This window comes from Tetranychus urticae, chromosome 3, assembly GCF_039701765.1.
Source record: "Tetranychus urticae isolate SD_2017Ah chromosome 3, NJAU_TeUrti_SD_1.0, whole genome shotgun sequence".
Taxonomy (NCBI): Eukaryota; Metazoa; Arthropoda; class Arachnida; order Trombidiformes; family Tetranychidae; genus Tetranychus; species Tetranychus urticae.
The window spans coordinates 13,799,127-13,800,547 of record NC_142960.1 but is presented as its reverse complement, the minus strand read 5'-3'; the positions used below and the strand labels follow the sequence as shown (position 1 = coordinate 13,800,547).

Sequence of the window (1,421 nt, the reverse complement as noted above, 5' to 3'; positions counted from 1 at the left end):
TGCTGATCCACCGGTTGATTTGACATCAAAATACCACGAAAGCCTATACAGTGTTTTCCCTAGTTCATGGATTGGTTCAATGTTAGTAGTTAGTAAAAGTCCGGAACAGTTCCAAAACTGTTTTACCGGACCAAAACTGTTTTTCTGGGCCAGGCCACTCTAGGCCAAAGCCCGGGTCTGAACCAAAAAAAAAATTGTCAACTCTGAGCCAAAAATTGAGCATGCGCAAGCATGGAGTCAAGCTATATAAGAACCTCTTTATTTTCAAATCCACACTAAAAATGGATTGGTTAACATATAAGAATGTAGTTGGGTTCATAATGATCCTAATCATTATCTTTGTTTTATTAGTTCGAACTTTTTATCATCCTACAAATAATCATGTCGTCAAACTCGCATAGTTATACGATTGATAATATTGTGAGTCTATGGAAAATAGACGGATCAATTAAATTAGATATCGATAATTCTAAGCGTAAAAAGAAATTCAATGCCCAAGTGATTCGTAAAAGTGGGGTTTTCTTAGTTTTCGCGTCGGGAAAAGTCATAGCTACAGGCTTTAAAGATGTAACTAAAGCCGGAGCAACATTACAAGAAATTTATCCAGACAACAAAGTTAGCTTTGTCAAAGTTGTTAACATTACTGCTCACAGCTTTGTACCATATACATTCAACATAAGAGAACTGATAGACTCTTATGATGATACAACATACGAACCTGAGATTTATCCAGCAGTTTACATCAAGCTTAATGGATTAACATTGATATATTACTCAACCGGGTCTATCATAATAACAGGAGCTAAAGAGCTGCCTCAGATAGATGATGCGCTTGCGCAATTCTCTCGAAGGACAGTCCAGATGGGTATATAAAGAAGAGAGCAGAGCTCTGAGAGCTCATTTCTTCTTCAACCTTCAAGCAAGATGATTTGGAAACATAGTAAACCTCTTGTGAATAACCAAGCAACATTACGTATTTGTTTTTCTTATGATGAAAATGATCAAATCGTTTGTAAAAGAATCGACATTCGTCACTTCTTCGAAAATAAACCGACAAAATATGGTATTTCAATTTGTGCCTCACAGTTTGAATTTATAATTCGCCATGTGCAAAAGTTCCTAGCTGATAACAACACTCCAGATGACGCTTTCTTTAACATTACCATCAACAAGATATCAGATAATAGGATTAAAATAAGTGGTGAAAAGACTTTGATAATTACAAGCTCTGACTTTTGGCAAGAAGTGCTCCCTCTTGTTCCTGCTTTAATTTTCTTTTTGAAAACTAAAGAGCTACCAATTCGTCAGCTGATGGATCTTTATTTATGTTCAAAAGCTGTACCTAAGGAATGCCTGTTGAAAAAGAAGTGGAGTGATAAAAAAGTGAAACATCCTTGTGAAGCTAATTGTATTTTACTTCA

At 35.7% G+C, this 1,421-nt stretch overlaps 1 protein-coding gene across 1 annotated transcript; it reads left to right on the top strand.

Moving 5' to 3' along the window:
- The first annotated feature begins 381 nt into the window (after nucleotides 1-381).
- On the top strand, nucleotides 382-873 carry LOC149093422 (TATA-box-binding protein-like 1). Its single transcript, XM_089269345.1, has one exon. It carries the CDS (start codon nucleotides 382-384, stop codon nucleotides 871-873), a length of 492 nt encoding a protein of 163 aa, XP_089125471.1.
- The last annotated feature ends 548 nt before the right edge of the window (nucleotides 874-1,421 follow it).

Bases quoted from the DNA above. Each gene is read 5' to 3' on its own strand.
- LOC149093422 (XM_089269345.1), top strand. From the start codon at position 382: ATGTCGTCAAACTCGCATAGTTATACGATTGATAATATTGTGAGTCTA.